The sequence below is a fragment of the Dioscorea cayenensis genome, chromosome 18 (assembly GCF_009730915.1).
Source record: "Dioscorea cayenensis subsp. rotundata cultivar TDr96_F1 chromosome 18, TDr96_F1_v2_PseudoChromosome.rev07_lg8_w22 25.fasta, whole genome shotgun sequence".
NCBI classification, from domain to species: domain Eukaryota; kingdom Viridiplantae; phylum Streptophyta; class Magnoliopsida; order Dioscoreales; family Dioscoreaceae; genus Dioscorea; species Dioscorea cayenensis.
This window is the reverse complement of record NC_052488.1, coordinates 21,914,166-21,930,317: the sequence shown is the minus strand read 5'-3', so window position 1 is coordinate 21,930,317 and position 16,152 is coordinate 21,914,166. Positions and strand designations below refer to the sequence as shown.

At 37.3% G+C, this 16,152-nt stretch overlaps 3 protein-coding genes across 3 annotated transcripts; 1 reads left to right on the top strand and 2 right to left on the bottom strand.

Annotated features, from left to right (window-relative positions):
- Positions 1 to 538: 538 nt before the first annotated feature.
- Positions 539 to 7,627, bottom strand: LOC120282431 (UTP--glucose-1-phosphate uridylyltransferase 3, chloroplastic). The gene is made up of 18 exons (XM_039289243.1): positions 6,890 to 7,627; positions 5,886 to 6,066; positions 5,629 to 5,778; positions 5,317 to 5,478; positions 4,990 to 5,162; positions 4,829 to 4,895; positions 4,388 to 4,554; positions 4,041 to 4,199; positions 3,528 to 3,619; positions 3,355 to 3,449; positions 2,731 to 2,808; positions 2,218 to 2,313; positions 1,934 to 2,008; positions 1,763 to 1,854; positions 1,497 to 1,659; positions 1,363 to 1,423; positions 792 to 1,188; positions 539 to 701 (listed from the first exon to the last, which is right to left on the bottom strand). The coding sequence occupies exons 1-17, from the start codon at positions 7,546 to 7,548 to the stop codon at positions 1,076 to 1,078; spliced, it is 2,583 nt and encodes an 860-aa protein (XP_039145177.1). The 5' UTR covers positions 7,549 to 7,627; the 3' UTR covers positions 539 to 701; positions 792 to 1,075.
- Positions 7,628 to 8,138: 511 nt separating this feature from the next.
- Positions 8,139 to 12,019, bottom strand: LOC120282598 (sorting and assembly machinery component 50 homolog A). Its single transcript, XM_039289435.1, has 4 exons — positions 11,438 to 12,019; positions 9,532 to 10,017; positions 8,633 to 9,142; positions 8,139 to 8,542 (listed from the first exon to the last, which is right to left on the bottom strand). The coding sequence occupies exons 1-4, from the start codon at positions 11,927 to 11,929 to the stop codon at positions 8,462 to 8,464; spliced, it is 1,569 nt and encodes a 522-aa protein (XP_039145369.1). The 5' UTR covers positions 11,930 to 12,019; the 3' UTR covers positions 8,139 to 8,461.
- A 2,977-nt stretch (positions 12,020 to 14,996) lies between these two features.
- On the top strand, positions 14,997 to 15,892 carry LOC120282930. Its single transcript, XM_039289762.1, has 2 exons — positions 14,997 to 15,166; positions 15,286 to 15,892. Exons 1-2 carry the CDS (start codon positions 15,075 to 15,077, stop codon positions 15,890 to 15,892), a joined length of 699 nt encoding a protein of 232 aa, XP_039145696.1. The 5' UTR covers positions 14,997 to 15,074.
- Positions 15,893 to 16,152: the final 260 nt, after the last annotated feature.

The window sequence follows — 16,152 nt, the reverse complement described above, 5'->3', positions numbered from 1 at the left end:
AATAACATAGTAGGAGTGAGAAAAAAATAAGTTATAAGAAAAAAATTAATGAAAAATTATAAGGGTTTGAATGTAAAAATGTTTTTAATTTAAAAAGCTATCGGGACCATGCAGTTCTTAAAAATAAAAAAACTTAATATTAAAAATAACGGACCCTCTGTTTTTAAAAATTAAATTTAAATATTAAAAAATTAGAGTGGGACCGGCTGTTTAAAAAAATAATAAAAAAATATAAAATGCGCATTTCCGTAAATAATTACGGAAATGCGCATTTAAGGAAATAATTAAAAAAAAAACAATATTTTAATAAATTAGCCTCAATATAATATATAAATAATTTATGTCCTAAGTTAAGCAAAATTAATAGAAAATGCTGCAAAACATATATATGTGTACATATTAGATGGGTGGTACTGGTCTAATCGAGCTGATTAATAAATAAACAACACGACAAAATAACTATATTTTATTTTATAAATAAACATAATTTTACATTTTAAAATATGACAGTATTACAGAAACACTATATATATATATATCAGGAGTGACAACAGATGAATTGCCTTTTGAATGAACACAATAAGGTGACAAAGAATAAATTACAGTGAGAAATATACACATAAGATTGACTACAAGAACTAGTACTATAAAAAGAAGAATAACAACATTGCATCCTCCATAAGCAGCATCACCAACAAAACCTGGTGGCAGAACATTGAAGAAACCATGGTTAAGTAAACAGGCATCATAAAAAGCTAGTATTTTTCGCGAGAGAGAAAGAAAACGTCTACCTTGATCATTAGCTATGCCGGAAAAAGAAGAAGTTGGAAGCTGTTGAGAATAATTCACAGACATGGAGAGAGCACTACATACATGGTTCTTTAATATGAATGCTGGACTTCCAACTCAAGTCTGGGCTTTAGAATGAGTTAGAAGTACTTGTTATGCTACAAAACTGAGCTAAGGAGACAACACCTCTAGGATGGTTGAACTTCTGTTCAAGCAAGTGAAGGTGATGAGCTTATTAACTGCTATCCTCAGTTAAAGAAACTGATCATTATTCTCAATTGCCTGCCTACAACTCCACCAATTCTAACTGAATGTGTGTTCCATTTAGTTTGTATTTCCAGAACCAGCTTCCACTATCCATCATTTCCTCTTTAATTGGTTCTAGCTTGATAACAATGCCTGCAGATATAGAACTATTATAGTCTGCAAGAGAGTTCATTAGTCTGCAATAGGCAGGGACTAGTTTTGAATGTTCAGAGTGCCATAGGATATGTTGAATAAAAAAAGTGCATATCAGTTTCAATCAGAAATTAATGAAGAGGTAATTAAAGGATACAGAAAAGTTATGCTAACCTGAATCACCAGAAGTGACATGCATCCGGTGGCCATTTGGCACTTCAAATACATGATTGCCCTAAAATATCAAGTTAAAATTATAACCCGGAAAAATAATCAAAATGCAGTAAATGCATTTCCTGCAAAGTCACCTGTAAGACTACATCGGTTGCCTCAAATTCTGCATTCCCTTGCAGGATAACCTTTAAACTCTCGAATCGTTGAACGTTATGCATCCAGTAGACATTGTTAGCAGAAGTCCAGTCAATTCCTTTATTATGGACCGTGACATTCTGCAATTTACACCTTGCACATCTTCATTGGAGGAGGGGCCATTTACCAAGTTAGATTCTTTTGTTTATTGTGGCTTTTATAATAATAATACTAATAATAATAATAATAACCATAAATACAGTACCTGCGTCCATATTGCATGAGTGGTTCACCATTTTCAATAGCCTGAGTAGAACCCATAATGTTCTCAGCAATGACAAGAAGACTTCCATCAAGCTGACATTTAAAAGAACAGATCATTTCAATGAAGGTAAAAAGAAATTAACCTTGTAAAAGACCATGACGCAATGCTTACCTGAACCTCTCTCCACATAAACTCTGCCACCTCAATTTGCAACTCAGATCCTTCCATGATGGAGCCACCAAAGAACTGCAAAAGTTACAATTTTAAAACATCAGTCTGCGTGCTATTTACAATTACAGATTTATAAACTACAACGTATCAGAATACCACTGCACATGCATTTTAAAACAGAAGTGGTTACACATCAATTATCAGCTCATCCAAGAAATCAAACTATAAGACATCACAATGGCAAAATTTGACAATCAGCCATGTATAGTAGATTGAGCAAATACCTTCTGTCGAGTAACCTCCCAAAGTGGACCCAAAGCAGGATGAAGAAGAATGAGAAAAGGAGGACCAGATTGCAAGTACTTAATGTTGTCTTCAACCTAACAAATTTAGGAATAAGGGATCAGATTTATGAAGTTTCAAGTTATGGAGAATATAAGATGTCTTAGTTTTAACCAAATACACCCATAACGCAGGTTGTGCTTGCTTTGAAGCATATATTTGCTTGTGAAGACTCTGTTACAGACTCAGTATAGGATATCTTCACTCTAATAGAAGAATAAAAAATTGCACTGTTACATCATCATAGCTCTAATTGCAAGTGAAAAGCTCTGAGGTCCAAGTGAAGGATTAAGGCTATGATTTGCTAGTGAACTAGGACGATGCATTATTTCAATGTCATTTTAGAAACCAAAAGGGTCATTCTAGTAAATTGCAGTTATCACTAGTTACAAATTGGGAACCAAGATTTCAACCTGCTTAAGTTTCACATTCAAAAACAATCAATAAAGACAAACCTTAGGAAGTGTTATGTTACAGCGGGAAAGAATATCCGCAACATTCCGCAAGATATCCAATAGAGAACCATCTGGTGTCTGCAAAACAAAACAAAAAAAAAAAGTGCAAAACAAAATATCAATACAATCCTATGAAAAATGGAATTATCCATCATTCAAATGCTATAAATGTATTCATCTTAATTAAGTCTATAGCTAGGAAGTTTAAGCACACTAGATTAGTGACATCTAAAGGTTGATAGCTAGAATGTTAACAACTATGCTACTACTGCAGATCAGTCATTTCAGTTGTCACTGGAACACACAACGGCCTAAAACTCATGGATTCTCTCCACACTAAACCACGCTCTTTGGAATAGATTAAATTTCAATTCTTCAAACATGATGAAATAAATCATAGCTGGATTGAAATTTACAAACCAGATTCATAAAGTTCACCACAAGGGAGGTAGACAACCCTTATTAGCATTAGCTTATTCTTTATGCTTAACAATTTTCCAAAGCCACTGGCAGGCCCTAACAAAGCACAAGTTTGAGTACTAATACGTGCAAAAAATAGATAAATACCCGCAGGCAATTATCCTAGTAAGAGGTTCAACTTGCAGCACAAGAAAGTTTACTGACCTGGTGTAGTGATGTGTCTGTTTGTTTTCGTTTCCGTTTAGCTGATGAGGTAACTCTTTTTCTTTCATTATATATGATAAATGAGTCAAGAGCACCTGTAACCATATAACCATGAAACAAGAAGAAAAGTAGCCAGACATTTTAAAGGCAAAAAATAATAGCACTGCTCATACTTTCTATGCTTTTACTGCACCTAGTGGCAAATATGTTAAGAAAACTATCCGCAATATTTTGCATTGTGCACTCCAGCCTCCCACCAGAGACACTGCAAAAGGGGGAAGACAGATATCAAATACAGTATGAAAACCAGCAACTGAATTGAATATAATTAATTAATAATTATATCCACATATAAAAAGCTTTATCAAGAAGAGATAAATAAAATGGAAACAAATTAACATAGAAATATGGAGCATCAATGACGACTCCAAGAAAACAACCACGAAAAAAAAAATTTATCTGATATAAATAAGAGTGCAGATTGACACTGTTTTTCAGATTTAGATATTCTTATAATCAAATCCAAGAAAACAAAACAATTGATAGATTCCAAGTCAAGGAATAATTGATGCATTTGTTTCTGACAAGTTATGAACTAAGATTAATTGCCAGTAAAGGAAAATATTGACAGTCTAACTGTGAAAAGATAACAAAGATCTGGGACGAAATATAGATGAAACATATACCTGTGCTGAACTCCAAAATGATCCAAATAATAAACAGGCTTTTTCATATTCAATACCATGCCAGGTAAGCTGCTTGCATTCTGACTTGATCCAACTTCTTCAGCAGAATGCAAATCAACATAAAGAATATTTGTGTTGGCAGGGAACCCTGCCTGCAAGCTTGAACATAGAAGAGCAAAGTCAAAAGGTTATTTTATGAAAATAAATATAACAATGCAGGCAAGATAAGTGTATGTAGGAAAACTCTTCCAAAAAATGCATTTAAAAAAAATTATAAACCACTCCTATGGCCCATAAAAATTAACATAGAAAAATATTCACCGTAAGTGTAAAGAAAGCAAAGATACCTGCCAAGAGAAATAGGTGCGTCCCTGATGCCAAACTTCTCAAACTCAGTATACTCAATACACGTCAGCCCATACTCCCAGTCACCATCAGAATTCTGTCTCTCAAGGAGAACATTTATTCCTTCAGTAGCTCCAAAGCTCCTCTGACATGAGGCAAAACCTAATTTCTGTCACATCCAGAACACAAAGGGACTACTTCAATGAGCATTTGGAAAAATACTTAACATAAACAAAGGCCAAGTTAAAGAGTATTTTTATGTAAACTCTATTCATACTTTTGTATAATATGATAATAACATAGAAAAGGCTTCAGATGTAAAGTGATTTTTGTAACTATGCAAGCATTGAACGGGCATACAAGGATCATGTCCTGGGCTTCAAGGAAATCTTATTATTGAAGTACACAAACAAAATGTTGCTTCCACTATCTACAAGTTGTACCTTTTTGTTGTGTAGTCCTATTCCAGCCAATGCCAAAAGAGTCAAATCTGTTGCAGCGACAACATTACTGCAGAAATAAGGGAATGATAATTTCATCATTTTCAATTTAGAATGCTCTAAACATGAGTAACTACACTAATGATATAAACCATAAAGACAACCTGACTTGTCGCACAGTTGCACCTTTTCTTCCATGACGATAGAACCACTGGAAAATACCTTTATCATGTGCAAGCTTCCAAATTGCACCATGACCACCAGGTTTGCCAACTAGGGAGAATGGTCTGCTAATCAACCATTGACCATCTTCGGCAGTAACAACTGGCACCAAAGGCTGGAAGTGCCAAAAAATCAATAATCATGAAAAATTCATAATGACAATCTTTTGTGCTGAAGTAAATGCTACAATAAATCACCTCTATCATGTAAAACTTTGTTTCCTTATATCAAAAAAAAAAAAAAAGAAATCAGCTCATGAATTAACACACCTGTTCAAAAAGATTGAAATTTTGATGACCCCTCCCAAACCATCCAAGCCTTTCACAAAGTGCTGTTATATGCTCATGGTTGTTCTTTACAGAACTAGTCATTATTGCGACAGGGGTTATACATTGCTTGCCAAAAATCTTGAAATGAAGAAATTCTCTAGCCTGTAATTCATAAAAACTGAAGTTCAGAATCCCAATATATGCATTCATATACATAGAAACAAACCAACTGATCAAATAATTGTATTCCTTCATTATTGAGTATACATGCCTAATGTGTTTCAAAAGATTCAACCAACAAAAATCGTGTACCTGCAAATCTCTTATTAGACCTTCCAATAAAGTCCTTCCACAATAAGGAAGCATTGCAGCAGGAAGACATTCACCTGTATAAGGATCAACCAAACCAAGTCGATCCCCAGCACCTCCAAGTGGATAGATTTCTCCAAGTTCCGGCAACCCCTGTAGGAGGAGTTATACAATTAGATTTCAAGGATGGATATGAAAAGCTAGCACAAACTTCATAGAAGGAAAACCATGAGTAAAGTATTAGGCACTTTCAATCATACCTGGATTCCCCAAAGAGCTGCCTGAGATGCATACTCTGCATTTTCCACAAGATTGAGACCTTCGGGAACATGAATTTCGACAAACTGACTCTTGAGTGATTTGTTTGATTGAGGGGACCAACTTATACCAGGCTTTGTAGTTTTGAAAGAAAAAAAGAACTCTAAAGCCATTATCTGGTACCTGCAAACATAAAGAAAAAAGCATCCCCCAACTTCATTAAAGGTGTATAAAAATGAATTCTGGATTTTACAAAAGTTAGTTACAATGTTGAAATATTGAAAATCTTGGATTACACTTCGTAAACTTCCTCACCTAAGTAGATCCCTCAACAAGGCATTTTCAGTTTCATTTTAATTTAAAGATATGAGCAATAATAAACAAACGACAATTTCCTATGTTTATATTAAGAAATAGAACAATACCCTTTCCTTGAAATTAATGAAAGAAAAATCCACCAAAACCTCTTGTGAATGAAAACAAGGAAAACTGCCACTTCTGCTGACAAAGCAACCTACTTCCAAAAATTGCCAGGTCAGAATTTTACTACCAACACTGACATAAGACAAATCAAATATTCCCTTTATGCAGCATCTTAATGCAATAACATTCGCAATTTTGGGCACATCCACAACATAAACGGCAAACAGATATCCAGTGATAGGTAAGCTGCCAGAGTACCAGTATTGATAGTTGGCACTAAAATTGTAATTGTAATAACTGAGTATACCTTCAAAACTAAGAACATCGTGTTCCGATTAGCAAAGTTGGATTTTACTTAACATTGGCGACTCAATACCTCAGAGCAGTAAATAGTAAGAGAAGAAATTTGGGATTCAAATCCAGTATAAATTCAAAGGTATAGTGACTACTGAATGTTCTAACGCAGCCCACCAATTTGCTTACTCTTGTCATGTTTCATCAATGATCAGTTTTCATAAGTTAAAGAACTAAATTATGCTTATAAACATAAAAGCCTTAAAAATGACAAAAATTCCATACTCACCCAATAATACCTCCAATGCAATCATAGAACCGCTCGATCTCATCCAAATTATTCAGAAGCCGCCTGAGCAGCTCCATATCAACATCCCGATCATCAACAGTAACATTCCCATCAAGACTCCACTTCTCCACCATATCTGCCAATGCATACAACGCGCTCTTAAGCGCACTCCCATCCGCTCTGACCTCTTCGTAATCAAACTCCACCCCAAGCACATGCCCCTGGCCGGCGGCAACCAAGCACTTAATCAGAAGCACCTCCCAAGGCTCCAAAGAGGACAAAACCCTGGAAAACCATCGTGATCGTCCCAGAGATTTTAATAAACCCTTAACCCTATCATCGGAATCAAGAACCCTGTGTTTATCTGAGAGAGACCGAGCAACACGGAGGCGGGAGCGGAGGGAGTCTAGGCGGGAAATCTCCTCAATAAAATCAAGGCACGGTGCTAGGGCCTGCTCCACAGGTGCAGTAGAGACACGGGGCGATCGAGAAGGAACAAGACAAAAGGCAAGGGAGGAGAGACGCCGGCAGCGGCGCCGGCAGTAGAGTTCGGAACGGAGAAGGAAAGGGGGTAAGAGAAGAGAGGATGAACGAGAGAGCCGAGAGGGTGGGAGAGCGGTGGAGAATGGGGACGAGGAGGAGGTCGCCATGGCCGCCATTGGAAGGCGAGGGGTAAAGCTCGAAGTTTTGGGCTTCGAGTTTCTTAAGTTTGAACGAAGAGGATAATAAAATAAATACAGAGATGCGGGAGCTGGTGAAGCATATGCGAGCTTTGATTCGGGTTCGTTGTCCTTTAGACTATTGTCACGTGCGAGACGGGTTCTTATCACGTGTTTCGTCTTTCGTTTTGTCTGGTTAAATTTGTGCCAATTGGGCGGGATGAGCCACGTGTCACGATCAGGCTGCCGCTGCCTTGGCGCCAAGGATTGACAGGTGGTTTTTCATTCTCGTGGAGGAGAGGATCAGGCAATAGCAAATAGGATGAAGCCAGCTCAGTTTTTTGGATTTTTTTTTTTTTTGGATTAATTTTTTATAATTATTTTTCTTTGATTTTTTTTAGATAAGTGATAATTTACATTCCATAAAATTCCATCTAATAATATAAAAACAAACATGGGGTGTTACTACTCATAATATCAAGACTTAACAACTATGAATCATGGTTAAAGATTCACATACTAATTTATGAGATGTGGTATTACTGAGACATTAAGTCTAATTATTTTGATAAATGGTAGACACAATAGAGTTAATTAAGAGAAGATAATAATCACAAGTAGATCAGTACTTGAAACATCAGACACTAGTCCTTGAGTAGCAGCAAAAGAAATCTTAGTGCTTGCAATATTCAAATCAGTGAAAAACATTATGGGCAGGAAAAATATTGAGCAGATTGAATCATTGAAATGGTGACAAACAATTCTTTCTCTGAATGAGGTGTGGAATTTTGGGGATTCTTCCTGAAATTATCAACAGAAACAGTTTCGGTGCACAAAATGAGGGGTTTATTTCTCTTGTGCTTTCATCAAGGGAAGGGATCCTGATTAACGGCCAGTTTGACACAATAGAGTGTCACGGGGATGAGAAGCTAAATTGTATGCCTGTCTTCGCACGGTCATTCTCCGACTGCCTCAATATGTAACAGTAGTTTATCTGCAATTAAATGCCACTTCTAAGTAAAGAGCCGCAATGTTAAAATAATCAAAGTGAAAAATATTTGTTAATGAAATGTAAACGACGAACCTCCATCCTAAACAATTTAGTGGGGACAATCACACCAAAGCCTGCACTGCTCCGGAATGTCTCCCCAAATTTATGGAGAGAAAAACTCTTGAGCTCTTGAGGAAACAACTTGGCAAGATTTCCAGCACAAATGAAAGCATGACCATGAATACCAGCCTGTCTGAAGATCTTCAAAGGCAGATCGAAAGAAAGATCAGCAAATGTACCAACCGCAATGTCACCACCAATGGCATCACTCCCTACAGCGGTGCTGGAGCCTTCATTATCAGTCGGAATATGTCTTCGAGTGTCAGTTGGCCCTAAGCCCCTGTACTTAAAACCTAGCAGTGAGGTGGGTCCACCTATTGTGCAAACAGGTGAAGAATGGCCACCCATAAAGAACTGGTCAGGCAATGGTGAGTGGTTGTTCACAAATCCACTCCCCCATGGCATAACAAAACCAGCAGCAACTCCAACATTGAGGGCAGCATTGTAGAAACCCAACGGAAAAGCACCTCTCAGATCGAATTCCTGTTGTGAAATGCATTACAATGTTTGAGAAATGCTCACAAAGTTACAAACCCACTAGGTTCATCATCAAGTCCAGACATATAAAGATGTGAAGTACGTGGGAAAAACATTGCAAAGTTTCTATCATGTTCATGAACAAGTCATAAAGGTTCGACTAAGTTTGTGCCAAAACACTTCCTTACTAAGTTTTCATGTGAAGTAATGAATACCAACTGAAACCTTAGATTACAAAATGGCCATCCTAAAAGCTGGCATCATCTAAAGAAATAAATCCTGATTCTCAACTGATTTGCATACTCTTTTGATATCACTAGGCAGTGCTAAAACAGGAATAATGCGACAGCATAATAAAATAAATTCTTAGTGGCCTATAAGATAAGAACACATACCTGGCGAATAAACCGCAAGCTTTTACTATCTGGTACAAGACCAGCTATTTGAGATGAGGAAAGAAAAGCATATCCATGTCTTGGTCTCAAATGAGAATTCCTTTTGTCAATCTTAAATGTATACTTTATCGAGGATAGCAAACTATGTCCAAGCTGCCTCCTGACCGACTTGGATGCCATTTGTGATGGATCAATCAAAGTGCGCCAAGTAAGATTGTAAGTCAAGTCATGGTATCTTGTTGAAAGGAAACCAAGAGAAAGACCAAGAAGATGCTCTTTATATGATGAAAGCTTCAACCAATCTTGGGTAAGAAGCGATACTCGAGCCATGAGAGGATTTGGCAACGCTCCAAATCTAGGTAGAGACACTCCAGCACTTAATTCAGCTGTTTGATCCCAACCATAAGCCACAGTAGCATCCCAAATGTCACCATAGCCAAAAAAGTTCTTGCGTCTTATCAATCCTTCTAGAAACCAAGTTCTTTCCTACAAATAAATACCAGTCAATTTGCATGTTCATAAAGAACTGCTAAATTTTGTTTTTACATTAATAAGCTGCAATAATGGCACAAATGGGACTTTCAACACTATTCGAGTATGTACAGTGAATGGCAGATGACAAGATTACTGGAAAAAGTTGAACCTGAACAATATTCAAATTAAAGTCCAATTTCAATTAGATTTCCACAACAAATGCAGGAAAATGCTATTTAGCATATATACAATAAGAATGGAAACTGACGGCTTTACACACATCTTGTGTCAACTAACCACGATATCCGAAGGCACAAAACTCAAAGTTCAAATCATCTACATATTGGAGAAGTTTGACGATTCTTGGCCTGTCTGATTAAGACCGAAGACATACGTAACATCATATAGCACTTTATTGCACTCAACTGGGAGAAACCACAGGAATACCTAGCCAATTATTGTTGATTACCCTTAACCCCATCCACATCGATTGTGAATTCAATGTTGTTTAGGGCACAAGGCGCACCCTAGGACCCTTATATTGCCCAAGGCGTAAGGCGCAAAAAAATACGCGCCTGAGCGAAGTAAGGCACACACACATAAAGAATATATATATATATATATATATGATATATGATAGACAAATAGAAAGCTTAAAGCCTTAAACTCTAATATTAACAAACTTGTCTTATTTTAAAGTCAGAATTCTCTATTCCTAAAATCATAAGAAACTAATAATCATCATCATTAATGTCAAACTCTAAATTCATGTTTTTATCTTCTTTTCTTTATTTAGAATCATAACCATCTCCATCATGCTCTACTTCATTGTCATCTTCCCCTTTAATAGCTAAAAATTTTCTTCTAGATTTTGATTACAATCAATCTAATTCGTCTTGATGGTTCTCCAAGACCAGCAGCACTTGCCACTACAACCCAAGTCAGTTCATCATCTTCAAACACCAAATCACCTTCTACTTCATCTAAATTTGCACTCGTTTTTGCTGAAGCCCACCAGTTATTTCAATCAGGCCCTCGCCTGACAAAAAACGCGCCTAGCCTTAGACCCTTAGAGGCACTAAGGAGGTTTAGCATTGCACCTGGGCACCTAGGTCCAATCTCCAACAATATTTAAATTTTTAATTTGTTGCCATTAATCCTCAAAATGTACAATATATACACACACACAAAAAATTTGCTAACAAAAATGTCACAGTAAAAGGAACAATTATACTCTTCAAAACAACCTAAACGATCAAACAAGAGCAATATATAATTTACCAAAGCAATAAGATATCTATCAAAATCCCACAATTATCCCTTCGATTAAAAACTAAAATAAGTATCTAATAAGCACAGCATTTCATCAAGAACAATAAACACAATCAGCAACAACAAGGCCAAAAGAAGATAAAGATCACTAAATTCTCACCTCCGGCCGAGAGAAGACACCTAAATCCCCAGTGAGCTTGTTCTTGGCCTCCACTACCTCTATAATGACATTGGCCGTTCCAGGGAGCCCGGGCGGCCCCTCATCAAGCGTGATGGACACTGAATCGAAGATGCCAAGCTGCCGGAGCCGCGCGTTAGCAACAACCGAGGCTTTTAGAAGCTCCTGAATAGTGGATGCGGACCGCAAGGCATCGGCGACATGGGCCTCGATGAGGTGGTCCTTGGTGATTGTATTGCCCTTGATCACAACGTTGCAGACATGGATGCGGACAGGACGGGAGAAAAGGGCGTTGACGCGAGCCTTCTGGATCGCCGGCGAGGGCTTTTGTTCCTCCTCATCCTCCGCTTCGTCGTCGTCGTCCTCCTCTTCGTCCTCGTCATCCTCGTAATCGTCTTCATCGCCGTCGTCTTCTTCGTCGTTTAGGGGAGGCTTCTCGCGGGAGGGAACCTGATCAGAGGACAGCGTCGCCATGAGAGCTAGTGAGAAGGAGAGCGAGAGAGATGTGATCGGGATTGAGGGCCGGAAGACAAGGGCTTCAATTTTTTAGACAAGCCCCTGCCCATTTTCATAATTTGCTACCATTTTTTTTTTCCAAAATGGGTAAATATATAAAATTAGAGTAAATTAATTGTGAAATTGATGATGATTTATTACCAATGCCTTATTCGTGTGAATGTTTATTTCGAGGAGAACATGAAATTGATCACTAAAGGCCCAAAACCTTTGTATAGTGTGACGACACAGATATTTATTGAGTTTTTTTTAAAAAAAAATAAGTGGATAAATGACATTCATTAAAAATACAAAAGACTACAACGAGAACAAACAAAGAAGTCCACTAGATGTGGAAGAACAAAAGAAAATAGAACATCTCAGAAAACCAATACAAACTAGGAAAAGACAACAAAAGGAAAGAAAAGGAGATGGCGACATGCCCAAGAAGGTGCGCAAATGTAGACAACACCTAGGGCGACATACACAGATTAACTAGTCTGAGTCTGAAAAGACAGACGGCTCCCTTAAAACACTGGCTCCCTCAGCACGAGCTTCCAAAAAGTCCAAACTACACTTGGCAGAAGTAATGGAATCATCCAGTTTGAGCCTTTTGGCCTCATGTGTTGCATTCCACCAAAAGAGTAGCAAATGATTAATTTTGCACTGTATAGAATTGACGAGAAGAAACTCAGAATTAAAAACACGCTCATTTCTTTCAAGCTAAATGCACCAAATTAAAAGCACCAGAGACAAAGTCCCACATCATTCTCTTGGAAGGTGGGATGAGAACCCTCATTCACTTGACAGAGTCCGACATTATTGGGTTTACTTATCTGCTTATATTTATTATATTTCGTAAAATGGGAATTTTTTTTGAGTTGGTACTTTATTATGCCGTGTTTCATTTTGAGCACTTTATTTCAATTTGTATCAAAATGAGCACTTGATTTTGATATTCTTTCAACGGGAGAGTACTGGGACTATTCCGGTTGAGAGTTGCTGACATGGTCGCCCAGGATTCTCACGTGGATGGCTTCGTTCTATGTCATATGCAAATGTGGATGAGCCAACTGGACAACTTAACCATATGGCATTCTCCTTTGCATACAGGATGTCATGTCAAATAGTTTCTTCTCTTTCTCCTTTTGATCTCCGAAGCCATGTTTGCCCTAACCATCGCCCATCCATCGCCTCTGACAAAGGTTGTGATTTCTTTACGCCTGCATCTACACTCCAGGAGACCAAAGAGGCCCACATCTCTAGAGAAAGATGTTCCAATAAGAGACCTCTTCTTCCCCAAGAGAGGCTTTTATGCAGTTAATTCATATATTAAAACTAGTGATTATTGCTTATATGCAATTATCTATTATTTACACAGTATGACAAGACATGCAAGTTTGAGACAAAATTTGGGAACAAAAATTTATACTTCATTCATGTAGCTTGTTTTGGAATGTGATTACACTTTCTAATATCAAAAATGCCATTACCCTCTCCTTGAAAACAAAATTACAAAAAAGAAACAAAAACAAAAAAAAGGTTGGTCCTTCTTCAAGCGTTCCCTCCAACATTAGAAACACTACTAATACATGGTGGAATCCATTATCTCCTCTTTTCAATTGTAGCTTCAATTTTGAAGAACATTTTGGCTGCAGCTTCATAAAAGCCTCACTTGGGGAATAAGGGGGAGATCTCTCGGTCTCCTATTGGAATATCTTTCTCTAAAGATGTGGGTCTCTTCGATCTCCTGGAGTGTAGATGCAACCAAGGAGAAGTCACAACTTAAGGCAGAAGGGATGGATGGGTGATGGTTAGGGCAAACTTGGCTTCGGGGGAGAAGAAGATCAAAAGAAAAAGGAGAAGAAACTATTTGACATAGCATCCTACGTGGCAAAGGAGAAAGCCACGTGGTTAAATTGTCCAGTTAACTCATCCACGTATGCATATGATGTGGAATGAAACCATCTACGTGAGAATCCCGACGATCACATCAGCAACTATCCACCGAAATAGTCCCAGACTTCAAATGAAAGGACATCAAAATTAAGTACTTATTTTGATACAAATTGAAATAAAATATTCAAAATGAAACACGGACATAATAAGGTACCCACTCAAAAACTCAAACTATGTGACTCCCCTCCTCTAGATTTATAATTATTAAAAATGAAACAAAAATATTAATATCTTTTAAATACTTCAAAAAAAAACTTAAAATATTTTTTTAACGATATGTCCAAGCTACCACATCTATACACACTAATTCTTAACTATATCATGGAATAGAATAGAACACTAAACCAATTCTCAAGTATATATGTCATGGAGTTCAATACTCAGGACCATGAGAGACAATGACTTTGGTACTTGAATGTTATATATATAAATAAAACATTGGACAAATCATATATACCAGGTGTGATGTTATAATTTTAATATACTAAAATAATCAGCTTTTATATTGAAAGTTAAAACAAAGTTATTTGGGTTTCAATAGCATAACTATATTAAAATATGTTACAGGATCAAGTAGATAATTTCCATGCAACAAGTGTTTGTTATATTTAAGATTAGATCAAACTCATTTAACACCACCAAGTCCTTGTATCCACCACGGCTACAAGTGGGACTCAACTAATGAATCCTTCAAGCAACAGACTTGCAGATAAGCTTAATAGAGAAACTTTAATGCAACCATATGCAATGTGAAACTTCTTAATGAAAACCATAATATTGTACTACTTCATATAAAGCTAACTCTTAACTCTACTTTATCTTTTCATCAATGGCCTTTAAGTGGCTCACGAGATGCTCATATGCAGTACTCCCCCAACTATATACTTGTCTAATTAGGTTCACCGTCAACCACCACTTGATCTCCTTCTTCTTCATTTCTCTCTAGAGCTATCATTCATGGAAACCAGTACCACTTGTGAAGAAAAACACCTTGAGAAGTTAGATCTTGATGCACCACTCATGTCAACAAGACGCTTGTGCAGTAGTAACACCAGTGCAACCTCTAATTCAATACAAACCAAAGAAATTAGCAGAAGAGTTCCTTTCCTGTGGGAGAGAGCTGCAGGAGTTCCCTTTGTTAACTCCAAAGAAGAAGAAGTAGAAGATGATGATGATGATGAAGAAGAAGAAGAGATACTACCTCCTAAGCCTCCCCCGGGCCGATACCGAAGTCTTTCAGCCGAAGAAATTATTAAGGTTGAAGATGATACAAGTGAATATGATGAAGATGAAGTTTTCTTAGATGCATTAGAAAACCTCTCAATATCTGAATCCATGTCTAGTTTTAGAAGATCACCAAGCTTCATTATGGACAGGTTCCTCCCTGCGGCCAATGCCATAGCAGCATCTTCATCAACCTTTCAACAAGCTCCTAAGAAGATGAAAAGAAGAAGAGCTCCTTGTTCTCACCCTCATGAGCAACGATCACCAGAGTGGTTAAAGAAGCCACGTTTTAAGCAACAACAGTGCACTCATGCTAGTACTAACTCTAAGCTTGAATTACCACAGTGTGTTCCTAGATCACAGTCACCTTCAAAGGCTTGTGGGCTAATGCTCTTCTTTCCTTGGAGCTTGAAGAATAACCTTTGTGGCTTCAAGAGTGCTACTCCTCCGGTAAGATGTAGGTCTCCGATGTCGGTGTCGGTATCGGTATCGGTAAGAGGATCATTGAGATGTTCTAATGATCAGATGGTGAGATGGAAGGATGATGGAGATGATAAGATGAGTAGCAAAGCTTGCCAATCTCCTGGGTGGGGACTTCCTTTTCTGAATAGTAGTAACAAGGTCAGTAAGAGAACAAGGTTTGCTGATGATGAGATGAAGGAAAGAGAGAGATCATTGATGTTTAATCCTCCTCAACTTAAACCTCCTACTGACTCTTGGCTTCAACATGCTCTCAATAAAAAAATTGAAATGAATTGATGGAGGACATGCATGTCATGAACTTGACTCTAGTTTTTCAGTTTGTGTTTGTACTTTGTATACAAGTGGTATGTCTTATCATTGTATTTTATGCTGTGGGTTTTGCTTCAGTTATAGTTGAAATAATTTTAGATTGGTTAATTCTATTCTTTTAAAGCATTTAGTTTGGTTTCCATTTGAGATGTCTGCATTTTATCAAAGTTACAGGTGGCTTCCGCAAGAGAGGGGTAAAATCACTATAAATAAATAAATAAATATTG

Excerpts from the sequence above, each read along its gene's own strand:
- LOC120282598 (XM_039289435.1), bottom strand. The coding sequence starts at position 11,929 with ATGGCGACGCTGTCCTCTGATCAGGTTCCCTCCCGCGAGAAGCCTCCC. Across the intron at positions 10,018-11,437 it reads GTGTCTTCTCTCGGCCGGAG|GAAAGAACTTGGTTTCTAGA; the intron begins GTGAGAATTTAG and ends ATTTATTTGTAG. Across the intron at positions 9,143-9,531 it reads GCTTGCGGTTTATTCGCCAG|GAATTCGATCTGAGAGGTGC; the intron begins GTATGTGTTCTT and ends ATTTCACAACAG.
- LOC120282930 (XM_039289762.1), top strand. The coding sequence starts at position 15,075 with ATGATGATGATGATGAAGAAGAAGAAGAGATACTACCTCCTAAGCCTC. Across the intron at positions 15,167-15,285 it reads CAGCCGAAGAAATTATTAAG|GTTCCTCCCTGCGGCCAATG; the intron begins GTTGAAGATGAT and ends CATTATGGACAG.
- LOC120282431 (XM_039289243.1), bottom strand. The coding sequence starts at position 7,548 with ATGGCGGCCATGGCGACCTCCTCCTCGTCCCCATTCTCCACCGCTCTC. Across the intron at positions 3,450-3,527 it reads GTGCAGTAAAAGCATAGAAA|GTGCTCTTGACTCATTTATC; the intron begins GTATGAGCAGTG and ends ATATGGTTACAG. Across the intron at positions 1,424-1,496 it reads CAACCGATGTAGTCTTACAG|GGCAATCATGTATTTGAAGT; the intron begins GTGACTTTGCAG and ends TTGATATTTTAG.